The sequence below is a fragment of the Tauraco erythrolophus genome, chromosome 4, assembly GCF_009769465.1.
Source record: "Tauraco erythrolophus isolate bTauEry1 chromosome 4, bTauEry1.pri, whole genome shotgun sequence".
In the NCBI taxonomy this organism is placed as follows: Eukaryota; Metazoa; Chordata; class Aves; order Musophagiformes; family Musophagidae; genus Tauraco; species Tauraco erythrolophus.
The window spans coordinates 77,943,472-77,964,840 of record NC_141468.1 but is presented as its reverse complement, the minus strand read 5'-3'; the positions used below and the strand labels follow the sequence as shown (position 1 = coordinate 77,964,840).

The following is a 21,369-nucleotide window of genomic DNA, read 5'->3' as shown; positions in this document are numbered from 1 at the left end:
GGTTAACAGTATCAGCACGGCCTGTCAGAAACTGGAGGAATACTCATATTTTCTGTAAGACAGATGAATTGGCTCCGAGGAGAAAAAAAAAAAAAGTAAACCCAAATTTTACCACTGATTTGTTTAAATGCTGCAGTACAGGACCATCAAGCAAAAGGGACTGTGACACGGTTTCGTTTCAGTAGATTATACAAAATCCCTTTTTTTTATTTATTAAAAGAACCTCATGTTCACAAGGAGGATGTACAAAATAAAGGTAAAAAGAGGAGACTGGAGTAATAGGGAGAAAAACAGAGACAGTTTACTCCTTGACTCAGCACCCAAATAGAGCAGTTTTCACCAAACTCAAACAAAAGAGAGAGATAAGCACTGGAGTACACAAAGCTAACAGGCTGCCTTCTTTTTCTGAACCTTCACTTTATGAAGTGTTTTATGATAATAATTTGTCTCTTCCGAGGTTAAAGATGATGCGCTCAGAAACACACAGGTGATTCACCTGCAAGATACTTTATTTCTTACACAGATGTGAAAAAAGCCAGTAATTGAATAAGCAGAGTAAGTAATACAAAATAGTTGAAGCGTAACCAGCTAGAATTATTTTTTACAAGAAAACTTAAATACAATAATGAAAAAAATTTTTGCTTATCCCACAGTGATATAAACCAGCAGCAAGATAGTTTCTCTCATATTTTTGCTTTTTGCCTTCTAGAAAAGGGACTGAAACTTAAAAACTTGAGTATTATTTGAACTTTGGATCATAACATCGAAGAACAAGTTTCAGAAGCACACATCAAAAATTCAAGACTTCAGGGGCAAGCATCTAATTAATAAAATTAATAACAGTATTATCCATCTGAGGTTCCTTAAATTAACTAGTAGTAACTATCTTTTTCTCCTTCCAATTCATGCTGAAAATTAACCTTTCAAGTGCCCAGTACCCATCTGTTGTACAGGCCCAGAAGAAAACATGGCAAGCTATAACCTCAAATACCTCCCCAGATCTTTAAAAAAGCGGTATTACACACTGACTCTTGTAGCTAACTCATCCAAATTACTTCATATATGAGTAAACATCCTTTTGGTCACTCCGATTTCATCACCAGAACAAGATTTTCAGTTTCACAGACCCCTTGCAGGACTGTTCTAATCTCAGCAGCATCTCTGTCGTTTGAAAGCAGAAGGTTCGGCACGCGAGATGCCTTAAGTTTACTAAAAACTAGGTAAAAGGCTGCTGTAAAAAAAAATTTAAAAATCAGAGGTATAGTAAACAGCATCTGAGAAACAGTTTTAGATTCAAATGTACATGTGAATTTGCTGCCAGTTTGGTGACTTAAGGCTGTTCCTATGCGTCCTTACCCAGCAAAACCCTTTGGAGTTTTGCCCGAGCGAGGCACGCAGGGGAGTCCCCCAACTGCACACATACCGCATCCGAAGCTGGGCTACCTGCCGAAACCCACCCTGGCGATGAAACCTGAGCTCCCTTTGCTCCAAATCCAGCTCTGGGAAACGAGAAACTAAAACTAGATCCAGTTTTCACCCAGCATTTTTTTCCACTGCACAGGACACGCAGAACAACTGCTTTTATACTCCTATGGCACCATCCGCTATTCAAAAGTAAATACAAAAGTTAGTATTTTTTTTTTCAGTATTCCACACACATACAAGCAAAAAATTCCAGCAACTTGTGGAACAGTGCACAAAGCCACCTGCTTTCTGTAGTTTTTTTCATCGCCCAGGGTTGAGAACTGTGACCAGCTGGAAAAGCGTTTGCATTTAAGAGAGGCTATTCCAAAATACAAAGGAAACAAATTCTGAATCGCTGTCTACCTCTCTGTTTTGATTAACAAGGCAGCGTGAACAACTTCAGTCACAAATGGTTAATTGTCATCCTTCAACTGAACAAGCATCTTGAAGCTTCTGGTGTGGCAAAGATTATGCATACAAGGCGAACACTCCTGGCCCTCATACTGAAAAAGCTCTGTAAGGATTAAAGTTTGGCATAAGCAAGGTGAACAATCCAGCACATTCTATACATTTCCATACTCCACACCAAGTAAAATACTGGGTATGCACAGTGTTGGGAAGTAGGCTGTTACTGCCGTTCCCTTACAGCGCTAAGGAAAGGCGTAAATGAGTATGTAGTGCCCCAAGCAGCTGTACTGACCCCCTGGAGACTGTGTACAACACAGCCCAGCACGAGGCATCGCCACCTCTCCACACCACAGGTGTTTCTGTGCAACACACAGTACAGTTTTAGTACAGGTGAGCGTGTCCTACTTGCCAGAGACTCGGAAAAAAATGAAGCCTTTTTAATGTACATGTAGCTTCCCAGCACTGTGCATCAGCCATCTCTGTAACTCTGTCCTGTTCCCCATTAAATGTTTTTTTCTTCCTTTCTACACAAGATCACTGAATTACCAGTCGTCTTTAGAAGGAGAACCTCATGTCCTTGGTGTAGCCCAGTTTGTCGAGGTTGGGAATGCAAGCGTACTGAATCATTGGAGGAGGTCCACACATGAGGATCAGAACATCGCTTTGAGGTGGAGGCAGGTGGTCTCTGATCATCTCTTGGTTCACAAATCCTTGGCTGTAATCCCAACCTGTTACAGTATGACAGTGCGGGAAGGGGAATGAGGGGAAAAGGAGGAAAAGACAGATACAAGTCACTTTGGAATGAAGCATGGAGGTTTGGGGAGGTTCAGTATCGTTCTGGACGGTAGCATTTGTACACCAGCGCATTAGAGTTCTCAACACAGTTACACTACGTGGAAAAACTGCCACCCCTGATTTTAAGATGCAAAACTGATGCATGGAGAAAACAAGGGCTAGCTTTTAATAAAGCTTGCTAAAGGCCTCAAGGAAACCTCAAGCAGAGCTGTGAACAGAACAAGAACCTTCTCCGCTCCATCACTGTGAGATAACACCCATCCTCCTTACCTCACTGTTTGCAAGTTCACTAGGGGAAATGGAGGTGATGAAGTTGTTCCTGGTTGGAACATTCACAGTGCTAATCAGTTAATACTAGGATTCAGGTTTACCCATCGCATCCCCAGCCCTGCATGCAAAAAAGCTGATGACCCAAACCTTTGGGCACAGTAAGACTGACACCTTTTTCTCCCACAGATTATCCAAAAATTTCCAGTTTTGGGTCGGTTTCATGTATGGAAGTGAAAGTCTGAAGTGTTGAGGGGGAGTCTAAGGAGGAACTTCTTTTGCAACTGCTAAGATCAGTTCACAATTCACAAATATCAAAGAAAAGGACCAGTGATTAGAAATTCCAGGAGAACACTAATTGCACAAGATGACATGACAGCAAGACCTTTCCCCCCAGCCTACTGGAGGTGTATTCTTGGTCACAAGGGAGGAGAAGCCATATGACTTTTCCTTCTCTGCCCCAAACTACCACTGAATAGGAGTGTGAATCTGTCCTGATGTGGGTGGGCATGACTAGGAAGGAAAACAACAAGGAATGGCAGAGAAGCTATTGAGCCTTTTCACAACAGCAGTAACTATTTAGCCTTTTCTTCCTCAAACTTGCACAGCTGAGGGAGGCACATTCAGCTAGCTCATCCTCGCGCCTAGACCAGCCACCTGCACCACATCATTAGCTTTAAAACCGGACTGCCCCTAGCTGGAATGGTATTTTCATTGAGAAACACTGTTAATACAAAGGCAATTCCATCGCCTAGGAAGATTAGCTACCGTGAACTGCCACACAATGACAGCTAGGTAGGAGGCTGCACTTGGCTGCAGCTCCGTGAGGCACGGCCCTTCTGACAACCCCGCTGCAGCTGCCTTAATGCGTGCTCGGAACATGAGACAGTAAGACAACATGTTATGTTTATGTCTGTGGGGAAGGCAAAAGGAAGGTCACCTTCCAGAGGAAATAACGGTAACTATTCAGGTGTAGTCATGGGAGGAACACTGCTCTACCATTCACCTGAGGTGAGCTTTGCAGCTTTGGAAACACTGCCTGATTATATCTAAGAGTTCCCGTGCACCACTGCGTGAAGAACGGTGCTACTGAATGCATTCGGACACGATTCACTAAGCAAGGAGCTCAGAGATATGCCCGTGACATAGCCCGCCTCCTGTCAAACACATGCATTCCTACTCATAACTTACGCTTCAGTGGAAACAGCATCTTAAAACTTACTTTCAGGTGGTCTGTCCAGTGTGTACCAACACTTAAAGCGACCAGGATTCTGAACCTGGATCTCCTCTAGCTCGGAACGTAGCAGGATATCCTTCTCCGTCTGCAGGATAAGGAAAACAATTACGCTCTACATTTGAGTGCAGCCCTCAGATGACCACAGAGCATTAGCTACTCTCCAGCCCTGTGAGATGGTACGGATTATTCAACTCTGTTTTACAGGCTGAAGAGAGCAAACACAAGTTGTTTCCATGATTATCCTGTGGCAGAGCTCATAAAAAGGTTCATAACTTTCCCAAATCCTGACCATGCAATGGCTTCCCTCTAAAAAATAAAACCAAGCAAAACCTGTATCAAAAGACAGAACTTTCACTTGTTGAGGGAATTAGTGGTAGCATCAGAAGAGTAAAGCCATCTTTTAGCACTTGTATTACAAAAGCAACTTGCATCAAAAAACTAACCATGACTGCATGGAATTACCTCCTTACCCCTCCATACTATGCTGTTCAGTCAGGAAAATGCCAGGTTTTTCACCTTCGCCACTTCAAATTTCATCAGCACTGCCGTATGGAGATTGCTTGGTTTTTAAACAGGATGTGGAAAAAATTATCAAAAGGGCATCGAGTTCTGACTGGAACAACAAATGCTACCCAGAGTATCAAGTTCTGCTCCTCCCTGATGCAACATCACTGAAGGCCAAAAGTAAGCCCTGTTCCTGTAAGAGCAGCTGCAGTTTGGGAAGGAGAGAAAAGGGTAGGGACTAAAAGCAGTACCATCCTCTGCAGCCTTAATAATTTGGCACTGAGGACACTACTATGTCTGTAACTGTGGGGGTAAGGAGGAATGTGCTAGCAACTATTGCTGAGAAGGTGCCTATTTCTGGATCTACAGTTGCATGTGTTCCAGAAAATCTATTGCTGGGTCTGGCCAGCTGAAAGCATGCTCGTCAGAAGCACAGTATGAACCCACGTACATTGTCATCTGTAATCCAACGCAGCTCTATCAGGAAGGTCAAAATAAAAGATCAGCAAAGCGCATAATAAAAAATATTTTAAAATATTCTAAAATATTAAATATTTAAAAACATCTGGCCTGCAGGCTTTCCTGATTGACCACTTGTCAAAAGGCTACTTTATATTTGTGCAGTTGCTGGATACAAGGACTCTTTAAAGCCAAGGACTGATGTTTACACAGGCTGCTGCTAATACCCCACTCCTCCCTGCACGAAGCTGTAGGTTTTCTGGATTGCTAAAGCAGCTCTAGCCCTGTGTTAGTCACTCCGAATTACTCATAGCAAATCCTGGCGCTCCTGCCCTGATACCGACTGCACTTTATGCCAACTGCTAAGGATCAGCAGAGACCAGCTGCTGCAGCCGTACCAGCCAGCACCAGAGGGCACTGGCAGAGCTCCTGAGACCGTCTTACTGTAATAAAGCATCAGAACAGGGCGCCTGTTGGCACTTGGATCATAGCTTCTGGGTAGAAAAATCTTGGTTTATAATTCAGCAAAAAAGAAATGAGGACACATTCAGTATCAGAGGACAGCGGAATGACAGAGGAGAGCCTAAAGAAGCTAAAAAACACAGGCATGACGCGAGGTTCACCACAAATAATGGTCATAATCCAGAAACAAATATTCATTATGACGAAGAAATTTAAAAGTAAAAGGATTAACATGAGAAGAACATCAGGCAAAGAAGGGGCATTGCAGTTCAGAAGCACACCACCATTTGGGTTGCCTGGTCATCCAAGAAATCTCTATCACAAGGATCCCATGGATGAGAGATCTTTCCTTTGTCCAGCACAGGAACATGATACACCTCAAAGAGCAACAGAAATGCAGGATGATGTGAGAGAGGGAATGGAAATGAAAGGAGACAGCCATGCAGAATCACAGCTCCATAACTGAGGGAGCTGCTGGACACCACTGTTAAGTTTAGCCTCACCTAAGGTGTTCCCAAACAGAAAGATTCCACATACAAACCCTGCTGCGAAGCTGGGGAGTTACAACTGCTGAAGGAGACAGATGTCCACCTCCTTCATGTTTCCACTAAGAATGACAGCTCTGAAAGTCTGTCCAAAACATTAACAACTTGCACAAAGGAATGCAGAGTTTTAAAACATTTATAAACTGGATTAGAAACAGAGCAATGAGACACAGGAAAGCCAACATTAGCTGGGAGGAAAGTGGCATTTCTGTAGAAACACTAAAAAAACAATTAATTAAAGTGCTTTTATATGAGAAGTTTCCAACATTTCAGTCCACTTCTCCCCTCAGGGTTTGTATTTCTGTACCAGGCTTTCTCAGGAAGAATTTCATTTGCTGAGTGGAGTTCTGTTAGCTAAGTACAATTTTATAAACAGAAAAAAGGCCAGAATTACCTGATTAGCAAACAGCAGCTGACAAATGGTAGGGTCGTCTTTGTCTTTTATGATCGCTCGAATGATCTGCAGCATAGGTGTTATCCCTGAAAGAGAAAGGCAGGTCAATGATGCGAGAACATGAAGAAGAGAAAGCAAGGCAAGCGAGCACGTGAGAGAACACACGAACAAATGCATCTACCAGCTGTCAGAAACCAGGGATGAATTTTTATATATACGTACCAGTCCCACCTGCAATCATCCCCACGTATTTCACTTTCTTGGTAACTGGTTCAGCTTTCTTTTCAGGCCGAATAGCAAACTCGCCTGGAGGGGGAGAGAGAGAAAACACTGAAGAAAGGAACCGGCACCTGTGATCCCTTCCCAGCACATCCAGCTAATTGACTTTGCTTCAGCCCTGTCACCCTTCCCCTTCCGTAAAGCAGGAGCAGGAAACACACAAAGGTGAAGACGTCATGAATTAAAACAAATCCTGAAAGATGACTAGAGATTTTAAGACACGTGATGATAACATCGGACACTGGCACAGGTTATTACGTACTCCTGACGATAGCATCATGCCATCACTACCTACATTTCTATTTGCTCGTGTCCCATACCCCTGTGATATTCAGAAGCCCAGATTCTGGAAACAGTTCTGCACAAGGAATTAATCTGCTCAGACACTTTATTTACCCCATACAGATTATTTTAAGAGAAAACCTGAAATATGCAGGGCATATTTTTTTGTCTATTTCTCTCCTTTTTTTGAGCTGATTTGCCAGTTTCAGGCAAATCTGACAGAGTATGAAATTGCCCAAAACGCTGTATTTGTTGTTTTCACATCTCTTCATCAGGATAATGTGAACACAAGATACAAAGCTCTGGAAAACCACGTGTCTGAGTTCTGCTGCTTGCAAAACTGCCAGAGGGTTTTTGTGACACATTGTGGCTGCGCTATGCCAAAGTGAGGTATTTGATACTAGCAGAAATGTACTTCCTACTGAAAAAAGTTCATTTTCACTTGGGAAATTAGCATTTGACAGCACAAATACCAAGTGTTTGCATCAGTGTATAAACTATGTCCATATAAGCAGGAAGAGAATTCCCTTCTTTGAGAACAGTATCAATAACAAGCACTTCTACAGTTATACAACAGTCCCCCTCAGGATGGCTGTTGACTTAAGACGCTAGCAATTTCTTTCGTGCTGAGATGCTAACAACAGAAAAGAAACCCTGTGCCTAGTGGGAGAGGGTGAGTAGGTTGAGAGTACCAGCCCGAATAATAGGTAGAGGTGATAGCTAAGGTTCAGTTCACGCAGTATGTGTTATGAAAATGTAGCCACAGAGATTCTGTTGCTCTGCTCTGAGCTGGTGAGAACCCACCTGGAGTCCTTCAGTTCAGCTGGACGGGGCTCTGAGCAACCTGATCTAGTTGAAGATGTCCCTGCTCAATGTAGGGCGGCTGGACTAGATGACCTTCAAAGGTCCCTTCCAACCCAAACTATTCTATGATTCTATGAATCATAGAATCCAGCTAGAAAAAACTGTGACCAGTATTACTACTACTTTATGATATTTTTTTTCTGTATTGTTTACTCCAGACATATTACATTCTGAGTCAGTCTTGCCTTTTCCTTTGTATTCAAGTAGGCCACTTGGTCCTCTGAAGTCAATAGTATCTCCAATTTTCAGGCTGTCTAAGTATTGAGACATCTTCCCTCCATCAGGAAACTTCGGATGGACACCTCTAAAGTAGATCTGTTAAAAATAACAATGAAGCAGTTAATCTCACAGCTCAAAGATGAGCATTTGCCCTTCAAATATTTAGGTACCCATACTGCTCATGTAAAGAACACAATTACTACGTAAAGAAATACTCAATGCAGACTTGACTGACAATAAAAGAAAGATCCCTGACAGCTCAGTTGCAAAGGGATATACCCAAACCTTCTTCTTGGGATGCCAACTGTTTGCACCTGTCGGAGTAACAAAACAAGTGGACACCAATGAATCAAATAGTCAAACGTTCACCAATGGGTATCAGTGGGTGCAGTTACACTCCTTGAACTGTGCTGTTTTTTTTGTTTCAAACAACATGAGTGAAAGAGTTCAAGCTGAAACTAACTACACTTTTATAAGAGGAGCATCATTTACATGCATGGAGGGCCACACTGGGAAGAAGGAGTCTTGTGAAACGTTTCTATTTAAGTCAAAGATTTACATTTTTCCCTTGTTATGTGTCAAGTGTGCAATGCCACGTTCATAAGTAGGCAGTAAAAGGCAAATTCACATCTAGTTTCACGATAAACGAATAAAGTGTTATTAGCTGTAAAGAAGAAATAATTTAAAGGAGTAAAACTCTAAGAGGAAATTCAGTGCAGATATTCAGATTTTAAATTCCTGCTAGCTTTAAATATATTTGCTTAGCCTAGCTACCAAGAGACAAAAGCACACTGTCACAAGACTCAAAATCACACTCTCCAATTAAATCAGTCATTCGCACTGTCTGGATCAGTAACGGTAACGATCGCGGCTCTCGGTGATCACAAGGACCATATTACATGAGCGTCAGAAGCAGCTGACAGTTCAGGCAAGGTTAACTCCTTATTTCAGGAGGATTAAAAAAAGTGTGTGAACATCTGCAGGTCTACACAGATTTTGGAAAACTGCAGTATGCAAATACAGAAAATGATACAGCATCTCCTGAGACGCCCTCACTAAACAAGCGCGTGCGAAATGCCACATGGATTGCAGGTAATTGCAGATCACTTGTTACACTAGCTGAAGTCTGCAGTGGCACATACCTGAAACCAGCACATCGGGCTTCACACAGCACTGCAAGCATAGAGGTGGGCTCAGAAGTTGCCCAGCCTGGTAAAAGACAGTGACGTTCTCACCTTGACAACAAGATCCACAAAGCCCTTGTCATCATCACTGGACACTGGAGTGTAGGGTCTAACAACCAGAGCTCCATCAATCCGTGCAGACAGGTAGATATGCTGTCCTGTATGCAGGGAAGAAAAAAAACAGTTTGCTTCCAGAAGATTTTTCTTTCAGTGGATGTAATGAGTTGGCATGGACTGCAATCACAGTCTTAAAGTTCTTCTGACAACCTTGTTTTGGGACACCACTTTTTCCTCTCTCGTTTTCCTGACATTGTAACACTGTGCCAGAGTTGTTAACCATGTACAGATTCTACCCAGAAGGGCAGACAACTCCGCTGCTAATTTTATTAAATTTTTGGATTTAAACTGAAAGAGGATAGATTTAGATTAGATCTAAGGAAGAAATTTTTTACAGTGAGGGTGGTGAGGCACTGGAACAGGTTGCCCAGAGAAGCTGTAGATGCCCCATCCCTGGAAGTGTTCAAGGCCACGTTGGATGAGGCTTGGAGTAACAGGGTGTAGTGGAGGGTTTCTCTGCCCATGGCAGGGGGGTTGGAACTAGATGATCTTTGAAGTCCCTTCCAACCCAAACCATTCTATGATTCATTCTATGATTCTATGTGTCAATCATATCTGTTCTGATGACTTCATGCATTTACATTTACCACGGCCCTAACTGCATGAGAGATCTTGCAAAAGATGTGATGTGTCTGTCCCCTGCAGGCAAGTAAAAAGGACACAGGAGGGGAAAACTGTCAAGCGCTGTTCACGCTTCTTTATTAACATGTTCGTTATAAATTGTTACAGTTCAGTTACAACTGAGTTTATAACCATTCTTACTTTGACCACAGATAGCTCACGTCTACCAGGAGGTCTTCTGGCTGCCATTGCTAAGGCTGCACAGACATAAAGCACTTTTCTAACCCTGCTATTCCTCCAGCTTAACATTGGGATGTAGCGAGCCCATTTCAATCTCTCACACATTCACCGAACTCTCTACAACAGATTCTTCTCTCAATGTCTACATTTTTGATGAAAACCACCTATAATTAACTCATTTGAAAGGTTTTCCTACAAAATTCCAACACCCTGAAGAGACCCAAGTGAAGAATACCTTGGGGGGAATTTGTTTTTTGTTATGTTATCATCAGGAGGTCAACAGAACAAACTATCTCTTAAGATGAATGCAGCTCTCCAAAGACCGTGCAGCATCTCTGCATGTTACAGGAGCATGAAGAGGGGATTTTACTGGGAACTGGCTTGCCAAGCCAGAAGGGCAGTGAGGCAAACCAGTGGGTGAATGAAGATGCGCTACTTGGTGACTTGGGAAACGCGCAACCGTAACTCCCTTGAGGTGGTACACGGACATAACATAGGGGTGATTCAAACAGTCCTCTCAGCAAAGCCTATCCACAGCTGGTAGCACACGTTTCCTGCTAGGGAAGACCTGAAGGGAGCTGCAGTAGCAGCCTCCTGTTCTTCCTCCAGGAACGGACCCACGGTGACCACTGTGGACTACGAACCTCGACAGACGGGACCACTGCTGCAGCATGTCTCACAAGAGCTGGTACGAATCCCAAAAAGACGATCCTCCCAAAGGGAAAACATGCCTTATGCTCTTACTTGCTCAAGCTTTACCTCGTCCTGGCAGGACAGCCGCTGGCAGGCTCTGCACGGGGCCGCACGCAATCCCGCTCTCCCTCAGAGCCAATCGACATTTCTCCTCTAACGCTGGCAGTAAAAGCGAAATGCTGGTGCTGGACTAAACACGCAGAGGGCACGCCAGTATCTGTCCCATGGCTGCCAAGCCTGCTGCTCCCAGCCTTCAGCTCTCTTTGCTTCCCAAGTCTTGCCCAGTAAACCACTCCCTCAGCCACCCACAGATCGGGCCACGCAGAGCACCCTCAGGAGCGCGACTCCGCTGCTCCCGAGACCGCGCAGGGCCAGGCACACGCCTTCTCAACTGGCTGATCTGCCCCGATCAGTTACTAAAACGCTGGAGCAAGCCGTGGCACCCAGCAGGCCAAATGCACCCCAGATGGCATCCGTTCTGTTAGCGTGTAGGACAAGGACAACTACAGAGGTGAGACAGCTCGCTCCTCAGTGTTCATCACGGGCAAGGCAGGGAAACGAGCTCTGCCCTCATGGCTACTTCACAGGATCATGAGAATACCATATCCCAAACAAGAGGGAATCTAAACATGATGGACTGCAATGCTTGGATGGAAAGGTGCTGAGGACTGCCACGAAGCACCCGATCCACCGATCGTTGCAACAGGTTGTTAAAGTAGAAGTCCCTATTAAACATAAGTCTCAATTAAATGCTCTTTGTATAAGCAGTAGGAAACAATAGCACTAAGCTGTTATGGAAGGCAACACGCCACAAGGCAAGGCCTAAGGAAACATCTACCCCATGGTGATTAAGAAGTTCCATGAGACTGGTTGCAAATTCAGAAGTGAGCAGATCATCTGGTAAACCACATGTGTTAAAGAAGAAATAGCTGAGAGCTCTGCCTCAGGGGATGGAAAGGGATCACAGAGACCAAGCACCATGGGAATAACACACACTGGAATGCTGAGACTGGAAAAATACAAGTGAAGACCAGTGTTTGTTTCTACTGTCTTCACAGAAACAAGCTGGATGTACACCATCTGTAAGTACACAAGATTTCAGACCCTGCAGATGACTCACGGCATGTGGATAATCTTGCAAAGCTCTAAATAGCAGCTTGAGCCATGTGGACAGAATTCAAAATTCAACAGTCCAAAATGCAGGGGAAAAAAACAAAACAAAACACAAAGTCTCTTACAGCATAATTAACAACGGTTGGATTCCCAGTAAGGAAAGACAGAACGTACCCACAGGGAGACCCAGAACATGCTTTACAGAAGGGAGAGCAAATCGAAATCTTCTTGTGTCATGACTAACTTCCTGAAAGAAGAAAATAACAAGAACAATTAGCTAGGTTGTTGGGATTTAATGCTTGTGATTTCACTTGTAAAACCAACATGCTAGTCCGGCTTCCTGCAGGATTAAATATCTGGGGGACAGCAGCATCCCAGCTGAAATTATTGCACAATGCAAATGGGAACCTCTCTCAACATGGCAATCCTGCAGAGGTCAACTTTTCATTCAAATGCCTTGAAAACTTAACTTTATCTCAAAACATTTTAGAATTAATACAGACATAAACCCAGAAATAAACCAGACAAATGCAAATACTGTTTTGATGTATATTTAAATGTGAAGAGCAAAACTTCGTGAAATACTAACATGCAGATTAAGACTAAACAAGAACCTTCTGAATAGTATGAACATTTACACTGCCTTCTGTGAGAAGGCCACAAGATAAAAATTAATCAGTTCTTCAATTCTCATTTGAAGTTTAAATATGCAGAAGTTCAAGGCCAAAAAATTTTGATTTTGATGTCTCAAAATCAGATGAATTAACCATTTCAATGTAGGGATGATTTCGGAAGACACTAGTGGATGTCGAAAAGATTAGGAAGTAGCAGTCTGGTCCCCTCTGCTATGCTAAAAGCCTTAAAAATATCTTCCCCGTAAAAACGGAATTAATTCTTAACTAAAATTGAAAAGACCACTCTATTTAGATAAGAACTTCATTATAAAACTAGAACAATTTATGCAGTCCAGTTGGAATAATTATTCTAATCTTTTACTAAGAAAGTCACACCTTGAATAAAACTTTGGTAATTAGTAAACAAAATGTTATTTCTTACAGTACGTAAGTTTTATCTCTTAAAATCAGGTCCCATTCATGTGACTGAAAAAGACAGCAAAAAAGACATAGAAACAGTCTAATGCCTCATCCAGGACTTACTTTTTTTAAAGCCTTATGGGACATAATGTCATAAACATCCTATAAAATATTGCAACCCTTTTGTTTGTTTGGTTGGTTTTTTGTTTGTTTTTCAAGTAACCAACGGAGACAGATTTTTTTTCTCATCACAGCCTGTCTAGTCTTCACTTGCAAGTTCTGGTCACACTGATGAAATCTGCTCTACAAGAAATCGTTTTAAGGTAAATGTTGAAGAAAGAAGGGAACTGCGTGGCAGACTAAAAAAGGGCTTCTCTGTACTTATGTCTATTCAGGAAGAGTAACTGCTGTTGAAAATTCCACTAGAAAGACAGCTAACGCGGACTTAACCCTGCTGCTCTGGCACTGGCCGCTGCTGTTTCTGTATGAAAATTTCAGCACCAGCTTCACTACTTCGAAGCTGGATTTTGCCAATATTCCTTTATTTTAAAATGCTGTCTTTAATGGCATGCAGAAAGAGCAAAGTTCTGAATTCCCAGTTAATCACCTCATCAATTACACGGCCAAGACATTGAGCATGCCATTGAGCAAGTCATTAGTCAAGGCTAGATTAAAGATAGCCTTGAAACGGGACGAAGAAGCCACTTCCAGCATTATGCTGAGGCTGAGTTCCCCAACGCCATCATTTGGCATTGCCCTATGGAAGCCCTTGGCCTCTGGCTACCAGCATGGCTTTTTGTCTCAAGTTGCAGGAGCTGAGTTTTCCACACTTGCAACTGCAAATGCAAAGCTGGAGAACAGTTTTAGCAGGCTGGTGCTTTGCTGAAGCCACTGAAAGGCCAAAAATGAATTATGCTTACCCTTACAAAAAAAAAAAATCCCTGATGCTGTGGGCTTTTTTAAGGCATAAACTAATCAGCACCCTTGACTGTATTATGACTTTTTTTCCTATGTGAAACACTAGGAAGCAGCCTTGTGACCCCTATTTCTCCATTCAACAGATGGGAGGTATGGCACACTCAATTTGGGCAGATGTTAATGTTTCAGCTGGTGAATAAAAGGCAGATAGTACAGGAAGAAAGGCTTCTGCTCGCAACAGCTCAACAAAATGGTACGTTCCATTTCCAGCTTTCATACACAAAAATCTAAGCTGCGTTAAAAGACACCTTTATGTCAAACCAGGAATTCCCTAGGCCAGTGCTTCTCAAACTTCAGATCACAGACACCTAAAAACTGCTTCTACGTAACTATGGAACCCTTCTGAAATTTCACATATGTGTATTGCTGTATGGCAGTTTTCCATTGTAATCACCACTGTGAAAACTGCCTACGTAGTTCCTGCCACTTCCCTTCCTGGTCAAGGTTCTTCTTCGTTTGCTTGGGTCACAGTCCACTAAGAAAACTTTCTGCAAGGCCATACTCTCAACTATATCATCAAAATACATCAGGTTAAAAATTACAACCCTCAGCTACTCCCAAAGCATGGAGTTCATTTATTCATTTTTTTGTTTTAAACATAAATTATTTTGGTGCTGTGCTGGTGCAGGTACCAACAACTTCATAGTCACAAAAAGGGAATGATAAATACCAACATGGTAATAGGAAGAGCAGAAACTTCTAAAACATGAGGGTCTTTTGCTTGGCTGGGCAAGCAAGAGAAGCAAAGCTACAAGGTAAAACCAGCGTACTGAAATTCCTCTTGCAGTGGAAGGCAAACTCTACCAACCACACGGATGTCCTCAGTCGGTTCCACAACCACACAGAGCGCCGTGGTTCTCCTCCCAAGGTAAAACGCTTTTGTGTAATGACAGGTGGTTTTAGATTCTCATCTACTTCAAATTTAATAGCCTGTAAAATGTAAGCTGAAGCGTGCCAGAAAGACTGACTAATTTCATCTTTCCCAGACAGGTGGATATGGCAATGCTGAGAAGTTTAGTACCAAAGATCAGAGTGTTTGCACCAGATTTTTGGCAGGATGTTAGAAGCTACTAGCACTTATTGTACCAAGTTATTTTTCAAAATTAACTTCTGTTTCCAGGACATACTTGCCATCTGGACAAAAAATCATAAACATCCATCAGTCAAATATTCTCAGTTGATCAAGGCACTGCATGCTGCAGCATTTGACCTGGCTACGTAAAAGCTGTTCCTCCATCCCAAGATTTTAAAAAATCACACAAAAAATAACAACAGAGTGAGAAAAAAAAAAATCAGTATTCAACAAAAAAATCAACTGAACTGTGAATTATCTTCTGTTACAAAGTGCTACAGCAGAAACTTGCTTGTTACAGATCTCATGAGAAAGTGGGGAGTATATAATAACAGTGTTGTTGCAGTACACATGGGAAATAAATTCACTAAGTACATAGGGGAAATAAACCCAGTAATGCCACCCAGCCCAAGTCACAGGGAAGCTTTCAGTTCCCATGAAACCAGGACTCGGAATGACTGTAATCGTTTTCTTTGACAGACGGAACAAATGAAAACCAAGCTGCCAGTGCACTCTCCATACCTCAAACAAAGGTCTGTGCCAGCCCAAAGTCCTTTTTCTGATAACTTTCTGACTAGCTCATTGACTTAAAAAGTCAACACTAAAAATATCTTCAGGTGTGAAGTCACACCTGGAAAGCCAAGATTTCTCTCTCATGCGTACAATGGTGAGTTTTTCCAAGGGAAACCTGGACTTTTCACCTTTTGTGGCTTTAGTCCCCATCCCACAAGTTGAGTTACCAACTTGTGATAGCAATATCCACCCCTGAAGGGGTCATGACTTTCCTCTGAAAGCCCGGTTGTGCAGTCTGGGATGTACAGAATGGCTTCAACTTTTAACAGAGAGAAAGAGAAGCTGAGACAGCTCAGGTGCTGCCAGGACTGCACCATTTAAACGCCCGTTTTCCTGCAACACATTAGAGTACATAAATCCAATAATATGAATCCGTATCAACATACACCTGACAACCACTATGCTGAATGCTACTGACCATGGAAAAACTGCCTGCTCTGCCTGACAGCATGACTTCTGTCTCACAGCCAATCTAGCAGCACAGAGTTTAGAAACTTCTGCTGATGTACTCCATGACATGAGACACGTGACAGAAGGAGTCTGGTCATTTCTAAAGCAGCATTCTCCACTCTTGGGAACAAGCTGCTTGCAGAACTCAGTTATACTAGGCAAGGAGCATTTATAAATAAGTCCTTTCTTTAAAATACAAATATTTGCCCTGCTGCAACATTACTCAAGATTTAAGAAGCTATAAACATTTCACAGTCTCCATGGAGAGGTCATGCTCAGCACTGTACATGCTCTTACCTCCTTATCAATCAGCCTCAATGGATACTTCACTTCAGCTTTCTCCAGAGTAATGGGAGGACGGGGATTCCTGAAAAGCCAGAGGACGGTGGTGTAGATTAGCCGTATTGGGTATGTCACAACCCAACTCAACTGCAGCAACACAGAAAAGAGTGTTAGATACATGCACATAACAACAGGAAGCTATTTTGGTGAGAAGGAATATGGTACCATGACATGACAACCTAACCACTGAAAAAAAATTGTATTTCTTTGTACTAATACGAGCAGGAAGTATTAAAAAAAACACCAGCCCGTGTAACACACAAGTTTGCTTTATGAATACCTGGCGTTACTCCTACGTTGAGGCACTTGGCATACCAGCAGAGGGTTGCCAACCCCAGCAGCTCAACAGAAGCGAGGATGCCACAGCTCCACATCCCCAGGTCCAACCGTTAGCGAGGCTGAGCACGTATGTCCAGCAGACACGCATACAGACGCACAACACATGCCCAGATACACACGTGGCTGGCCACACTGATCAACAGAGAGATGCTCACACAAACAGCACCGATGGCCTCATCCTGTTCCCCTCCATGACCGATCGGGTTGAAGGCCCATTAGTGAGAAACACATATACACACATGTATATAAGGTGAATCCACCAGTAGCTGGCTTAGTCTTTGCAGCAGCTGTCCCCAGACTCCAGTCTCCCCAGTTGCTGACATGTGGATGTAAAAGCCACTCTTGCACAGACCCCTTCCCACACCATCACATGTGCTGCAGACCCTCCCTCAAGTAACTGGGGGTCTCACACTCAACCACAGACCTCACTCTCTCTGGCAGCTGGTCAGGACCCCCAACCCCTCCGGCACCCTGCACCTTCAGTGGTCTCAGAAATGCACACACACCTGGCTCCCAGGCCAACTCACCCACTTGCTGGCTAGTCCATCCTGATCTTTGCTAGCCATTGCACACTGACACCGGGTGCTGGCACCACAGACACACAGGCCTTCTGACCCGTGGTGCTTACACCTCCACACAGATACGTGTGTGCAGAAGAGCATCCCTTCCCTGGGAAAGCAGCTATGGAGTTTCACAAGGACACGGGGCAGACTACACTGACTGGCTGCAGGACACAGCCAAACAAGGGTACAGAGCAAGCCTGTTTACGCAGGGTCAGCCCTTTTTATCCCTTTATCCTTTAATTTTCCCCACATTTATCCCTCCACAAATGACCTCGATCCCTGCCTTTGGTTCCTCCCATAAACATCCCAGCCTGCAAGGGGAGCCAGCCTCCCACTGACACATGCAGACGTGCATCACCCCAACCCACGGGACAACAGCTCCCATGGACAGCACTAGGAAGGGCCAGAGCTCATTTCTTTGAGTGGGTTATTGGGGTTCTCACACCTCCCAGTGTCCCTGTGCTCCTTTATGTGCATGTGTGTGGAGATAACCTTCACGAGTTGGCTGCTCTCCTGTGATGGGCCTGGGAGTAGCCAAGCCAGGGTATCCCCCAGGCTCCCCACCCACCATTGTGCCTCTGCGCTCCTTGGTGCACACACAGGCTCCTCAACCGTGTCACCTAATATGCATCACTGCTTTGGCCCTTTTACATCACAGCGCTTGGAGGCAGATGGAGACCTGGTAATGTAGCCTGCAACAATGATGAGGTTCACCCACAGGCTGAAGCTCCACAAGTCAGGAGCACGTTATGCCCCCACACCACACCACCCTGTCCATCCCTGACACCACACGCTGTCTAACCAGGAGAGACTGAGTGGCCACACCAGTGCAGGAAAGCATAGAAGAGACCATGCCACTGAACTACAGCTGTGAGGACAAGACAGAAGGAAGAGGTCACCTCCCCAGCCCAGTGCCATACACCTCAGGCACTTGGTGGATGTATGGGGCAGAAGATGGGTCACCCACAGGCTACAAGGGCAGAGCCTGCCAGGACTGTGCTCAGCTAGAGGCCCAGGACTGTGTTTCTAGTGCCTGTTCCCAGGGACAGTTCTGTTCTTGCAAGGTTAGATTAGCACCACAAGAGCCTACAGAAATTATCTGTGGTGACTGTCGACAGGAGAACTTGGGACAGGAGAATAAACTGAGCAACTACTTGTAAAAATCCTCTCCAACTCTGTAATTTATTATTTAATGCTTTAACAGAGGGCAGGGAAAAAGCATGACTGTAGCAACCACAAAAAAAGCAAATACTTAGATTCTTAGATTATATATAATACACTAACTAATTTTTGGAAGAGCTCAAAGTCCTTCCCTGTTAGCTTTCACTTTCGTTTTATTTTAAAGGGACCTGACCAGTGTTTTAGAAGCACATGTCCACAAGTGTGACAGTTCTCAGGACGCTAGAAAAAAAGTCCTACATTATTATTACTAAAACTGTAGCAAGTGTAAAATTAAAAAAAAAAAAGGGGGACAGCATAAACTCTCTTCTTAAAATGCTGTTATAGTGGTTTAAAATATCTAACATTCGGTACAGCTCAAAGGCACACCATGCCATACACACAGACACTGCATTTTTCACTTTTATTTGAAGATACTGAAATAGTTCCACAGTGGCTGTTTCTGAAAAAGTTGAAGTTTACAGGAATGTTATTCCTTAGTTCCTGCAGATCCACAAGATTATTGCAGCTCCAGGAAGAACTTTTGTTACAGAGTCATAAAAAAGGGGGAAGGGAGGGGAGTTGTTAAAGTGACAGAGCAGCAAATAAACTCCCTAATGAGAATTGCTACAGGTGGGTGAGTGGTGGTGGAGATCGCAAGCTAAATGCACAGCAGATGTTTCAAATAAGGCATTAATATGTTAAAATAAACTAGCTTCATTTACAGATGTGGCTAGCTATCTAAATTGAACTAAAAAAAGCACAGCTGTGTTCTAGCAAAATTGCAGTTGAAAATGTGAATTCAAAAACTTAGGCTGAGTCCCAACTCCAACAGTAACATACGTCAGTAACAGATAATCAGGAAGGCAGGAGGAAAGCTGAGTTCAAAATGTGATCTCTGCAAGTCAGCTCCTCCACTTGTGTGCAGAGATAAATGTTTTCTCCCATCCTTGCAAATCATTTTTGGGTCATCAGATGTCAAGTGATGTGATCTCATGTACTGAATCGCAGCTGTTCAATACATGAGATTAACACACTCTTTCTCCAAATGTCCAGAATCATCACTTTTTGAAGCAATGCACCAGATCTGAGTCTATTTGAAGAGAATGGATTTTGATTTTGACAAATACTTTTAACACAGTGTTAGCCTCGTGAAAGGCAATTTGTTATACATGGTCAATTAGTGCAAAAGCCTCATGGGATTTAGCCTGGAAATAAACAGCACACCCACTAATTCAGATAGCTATTTTAGTTCTTTACTCAGAAGGTATCAGCTGGTGGGCAGAAAAAAGGGGAAGAACTGAAGGCTGAATGATTACAAAATCCTCCGAGTCCAAAGTGATCTATATACTGATATATATATACTGTATATCAGGACAGTCATGTAGATAACTGCACAGCAACCACGGAAGCTGTATCAGATCTACAGCAGCAGAAGGACCAACTGGCTGACCATAAGGCCAGGAATCACTAAATGAAGATCTGATGACTCATAGTTTCCAGTTGCAAAAATCCTCGCTAAGAGAGATCACAAAATAAGTAACTGAGCAGGAATTTTTATTAATGGAAACAGACCTCTGCGGGACAACAAAAAAAGGCCGCAAGAGAAAAGCCACAGCATCAAGACTGCTAGCCCTTTCTACTGGGGCACAGCGAGCAAAACACAGTTAAAAGCACAAGCTTACGGAAAGATGCTCCATCACCGAACTGCACTACAAACACACAAACCAAATGCTTCTTTGGCAATAAAACTCTGGTACCCTCAGCTCCAACCCCCCCCTCCCCAACTTCTTCATTCAAACCCTATTTTTAAGTAATCTTAGTTAAACGTTCTTCTCATCTGTTTTAGAAAACGATGACAGGATTAAGGGACAGGCATTTCTTCGCTGCTTCAGCTTGAGCATCTGCAGCCGTACCCAAACTAGCATACATCGCATCCACCTCCGCCCTGCTCCTCTGGCAAACCCAGAGCCAGAAACGCTGGAGCAGGTGCATCGGACAAACGACGTGCCAGGCAGCTGCCGAAAGAGGGTAACAACGCGTGCTCCAGGCAGCGGCACCGCAAACCCACCGCTCGGCAGACATGACCCACGAAGAGCTCTCCGCCACACCGGCAGCTGCCAGACGGACACTGAAAAACCATTCAGGAGCTGAGAGAATAAAAACGCACTCGCCACGGCAGCCAACACAGGCACCACCACCACCACCCCACGCACACCAGCCGTGGGTGCCCATCCCGGCACGCAGGCCCCGGCCCGCGCCAGCCACGAGAAGGTCCCAGAGCCACCACATCGCTGCGCGTTGGGGGCGGCCCCCAACCCAGGCACCCCCGCTTTCCCTCCCGGATGATGGGTACACGGCAGGGGAGGCGGCAAGGGCCTCGGGCACCCCGCGACACCGCCCGACGGCCCCCGCTCCGCTCCGCCACCCGGAGACAGCCCGCCCCGGAGCCGCCCCACCCGCGGCGCAAAGGGCCGCCGCGCCTCTCGCCGCTCCTCTGCCCTCGCCCACGGCCAGGCCTCGGGGCCTCAGCTCGCTCAGGGCCCCGGCGGGAGGCGCAGAGGGACGCGGAACGCAGCGCCACGGCCGCCGCCACCCCGCCCGCTCGCTGCCGGCCGGCGCAGGGCCCGCTCCCCGCCTCCATCCCGCCGCCCCGGGCCCGGCCGCCGCCCGCGGGCAAAGCGCACCCACCGTACTGAGCTGCGCGCCCATCGCTGCCCCTGTCAGAAGCCAAGGCGCCGCCCGCCCGCCCCGCGGCGTCACACCGCGCCCC

The 21,369-nt window shown here is 44.5% G+C and overlaps 1 protein-coding gene across 3 annotated transcripts; it reads right to left on the bottom strand.

The window, feature by feature from the left end:
- Positions 1 to 734: 734 nt before the first annotated feature.
- Positions 735 to 21,331, bottom strand: CYB5R3 (cytochrome b5 reductase 3). 3 transcript variants are annotated; one of them, XM_086611238.1, is made up of 10 exons: positions 21,288 to 21,331; positions 16,492 to 16,623; positions 12,262 to 12,334; positions 9,415 to 9,521; positions 8,146 to 8,275; positions 6,758 to 6,841; positions 6,536 to 6,621; positions 4,157 to 4,256; positions 2,419 to 2,600; positions 735 to 1,978 (listed from the first exon to the last, which is right to left on the bottom strand). In XM_086611238.1, the coding sequence occupies exons 1-9, from the start codon at positions 21,306 to 21,308 to the stop codon at positions 2,428 to 2,430; spliced, it is 906 nt and encodes a 301-aa protein (XP_086467364.1). In that variant the 5' UTR covers positions 21,309 to 21,331; the 3' UTR covers positions 735 to 1,978; positions 2,419 to 2,427. The 3 variants fall into 3 exon arrangements, with proteins under 3 accessions (XP_086467364.1, XP_086467363.1, XP_086467366.1); XM_086611237.1 differs by having other exon boundaries at positions 735 to 2,600; XM_086611240.1 differs by lacking the exon at positions 21,288 to 21,331 and adding an exon at positions 20,668 to 20,778 and having other exon boundaries at positions 735 to 2,600; positions 16,492 to 16,561.
- Between the last annotated feature and the right edge of the window lie 38 nt (positions 21,332 to 21,369).